General features: G+C 35.8%; 1 protein-coding gene across 1 annotated transcript; it reads right to left on the reverse strand.

Moving 5' to 3' along the window:
* Positions 1-1,071: 1,071 nt before the first annotated feature.
* On the reverse strand, positions 1,072-2,038 carry LOC107621671 (dehydration-responsive element-binding protein 3). The gene has a single exon (XM_016323692.3). The coding sequence runs from the start codon at positions 1,916-1,918 to the stop codon at positions 1,220-1,222; it is 699 nt and encodes a 232-aa protein (XP_016179178.1). The 5' UTR covers positions 1,919-2,038; the 3' UTR covers positions 1,072-1,219.
* Between the last annotated feature and the right edge of the window lie 647 nt (positions 2,039-2,685).

A 2,685-nucleotide genomic window follows, 5' to 3' on the forward strand; every position in this document is an offset into this window, starting at 1 on the left:
TTAAAAATGTAAATTGAATATAATATTTAAATTTTTAAAATTTTTATCGTAAAAAATAAACACATATTTACTCTTTGGTTGAATCAATACCTTGTATTTTCTCTTTCAAGTTACTTTTTGCCTTCAAAAAATTGAAGTAGCAATACATACGGTTTAAGTAGTAGTTGATGATTATTAATTCCAAAAAAAGAAAGTTTGAAGTGTTTGGAAGTAGCGCTTTCAATAGAAAGCTGGAAGTTTTGTCCTCCATGATAGGGCAAATCCCAATCCCTATTATGTTGCGGACTTGTGCGTGCGTCTCTTCTCTCATCATCTCATCAAAATTATTTGTCATTGTCTTCATTAACATCTCTCTCTCTCTCTCTCTCTCTCTCCAACCATGCATTTTCAGTGACATTTCAGAGAACAATATAATGGTGACCAAGGTACCATCAGATTTCAAATCTTATTCTCTCCTTTTTTTTTTTTTACCTCAAAATATCCCCTTGCCAACCGTAAGCCACCATTCCAGCATTAACATTAACATAGCGTGTGATCATCATCACTTCCACTATCATGACATCATCACTAACGATATTTATTATTTTATTACTCCCAAACTCTCTTTTTTTATTTAAAGATTTGGCGATTACAATCTGTACCTTATATAGTAAGAGAAAATTAACGTAGACAAAGACTTTATTGTAGTGGACCAATTTAATTGGTATACGTGAGTACAATTATTACCTGGTGATGAACAATGAATTAGCAGTGATTTAGATGAAAACGCTTTTCAAATATGCTATTATTACTATACTAAATTTAGACACAAAAAGTAACCACTATATATATATATATATATATATATTATTTAATTTATTTTGATATATTTTATATTTTAACATATATTTTATATTAATAACTGTTTTAGTATTTGAATATAGACTAATCATAGTTAAACACTTTCAAGATCTCAAAATTCAGCTCCCAGAAATTTCATTTTCTTCTATCTCTCTGTCATGACTGAAATGATCGAAAGTTGAAGATAGAGAGAGTTTCCAATCTCTTAATGGAACAAACAAACTTATAACGTCCACCAAATTATCCTCTTAATTTATTCATAGACCATGTACAAATTAAACTGAGGAGAGAAAAGGAAAACAAAACAAAAGAAAACATTATTACAAAGAGGCCACTCACAAGTAACAAATTAAACAAGAACCAAAAAACAAAGAACATATTAATTAGTAATAATATTATAATAATAATTCCAAAGCGAACTTCCAGAAGCACTTACAACACCATCTTCAACAACGTCCTCCTCCTCCGTCGACGCCACCGCCATGCTCTCCGACGAAAACCAAGGCGGCGGCTGGTACATCCACCCATCCACGGAGTCAGCGAAAACAAACTCCTTATCCAACTCACCACTCTCCAGCCTGGGAAGCTCTATGATCTCGCTCAACTCCTCCTCATCGGAGCACAATTCCACCGACGAGGAGGAGGACGTCGTCGGAGAATCGAATTTGACCATTTTGGCGGCTTTTGCGGCCGCAGCTTGGACGTCGCGAGGGGCGAGGGAGGCGGGACGGGGGAGGGAGTGTACGAGGTTGGGAAAATTAAGAATAGCGGCGGAGCCTTTTATGCTGAAGGCGGCGACGTCGTGAGCCCTGGCGGCCATTTCCGGAGTGGAGAATGTTCCAAGCCATATACGAGACTTCTTGCGTGGCTCTCTGATTTCAGATACCCACTTCCCCCAATTCCTCATCCGTACACCCCGGTAGACGGGGTGTTTGTTAGAAGAATCTCGAATGCGCTTGGCAGTTACGGTTACAGTTGCGGTTTCCGTTGCGGTTGCGGTTACAGTTTTTGTAGTTGAGTTTGAAGCACTACTGCTTTCGGTTTCTGAGGTGTTGTAATTTGGTTCAGTAATGCTCATTGTTTTAGTTTGAGGGTAAAAGTGTCTTTTATGAGAAGAAAATTGAAATGAGTTGGGAAAGCCCTCTTAGCTCTAAAAGCAAAGGCATGCAAATGCAAAGGAAGTGGAGTGAATTTAGTTAATTTGTTGAGACAATTGTTATAAAGCTCCATGGAGGACTTTCCTTGCGACCCCACAATGAGAAAATCAGTCCGCTTGGTCCCCTTCAATTTTTCACGTCGGCTGCGTAATTTTATTTCAATATAGAATTTCATCTATGTTATCCAAATCTTATTCATATATCTGCTCTTTAATTTGCTCACAAGACAGAAACTATACGTTATCCCGTTATTATGGTTAAAATGAGCAAAAGTGGTTACTATCTTTTTTCCTATAAAAAGGAACTGTACTTGTAAGACACTATGCTCATGTTGAACTATTGGAAAACATTTTATTTATTTTTGTGATACGGTATATATGACACTAAATACTCACATAAATATAATTGACAATAACATATTCAACAATAAATCATAGTAACTATAGAATATGCATGGTAACGCAATTTAAAACATCTTAATAGCATAATTTAAATATCTGGTAATAACAGCAAGAAAAGAAGGTGATTACTCAGATGAGTCAACATGCATGGGTCATCCTTGGTAGTAATTATCACGCAACCACCCTTATAACTTTTCTTCTTGAGTTTTTTTTTTTTTTTAACTATTTATGATATTACCTATAGAAATTCACTTTATCCTAATGTTTTTTACCTTGCAGGTAGGCCC

Source organism: Arachis ipaensis, chromosome B10, assembly GCF_059453495.1.
Source record: "Arachis ipaensis isolate K30076 ecotype BB chromosome B10, ASM5945349v1, whole genome shotgun sequence".
NCBI classification, from domain to species: domain Eukaryota; kingdom Viridiplantae; phylum Streptophyta; class Magnoliopsida; order Fabales; family Fabaceae; genus Arachis; species Arachis ipaensis.

Excerpts from the sequence above, each read along its gene's own strand:
- LOC107621671 (XM_016323692.3), bottom strand. The coding sequence starts at position 1,918 with ATGAGCATTACTGAACCAAATTACAACACCTCAGAAACCGAAAGCAGT.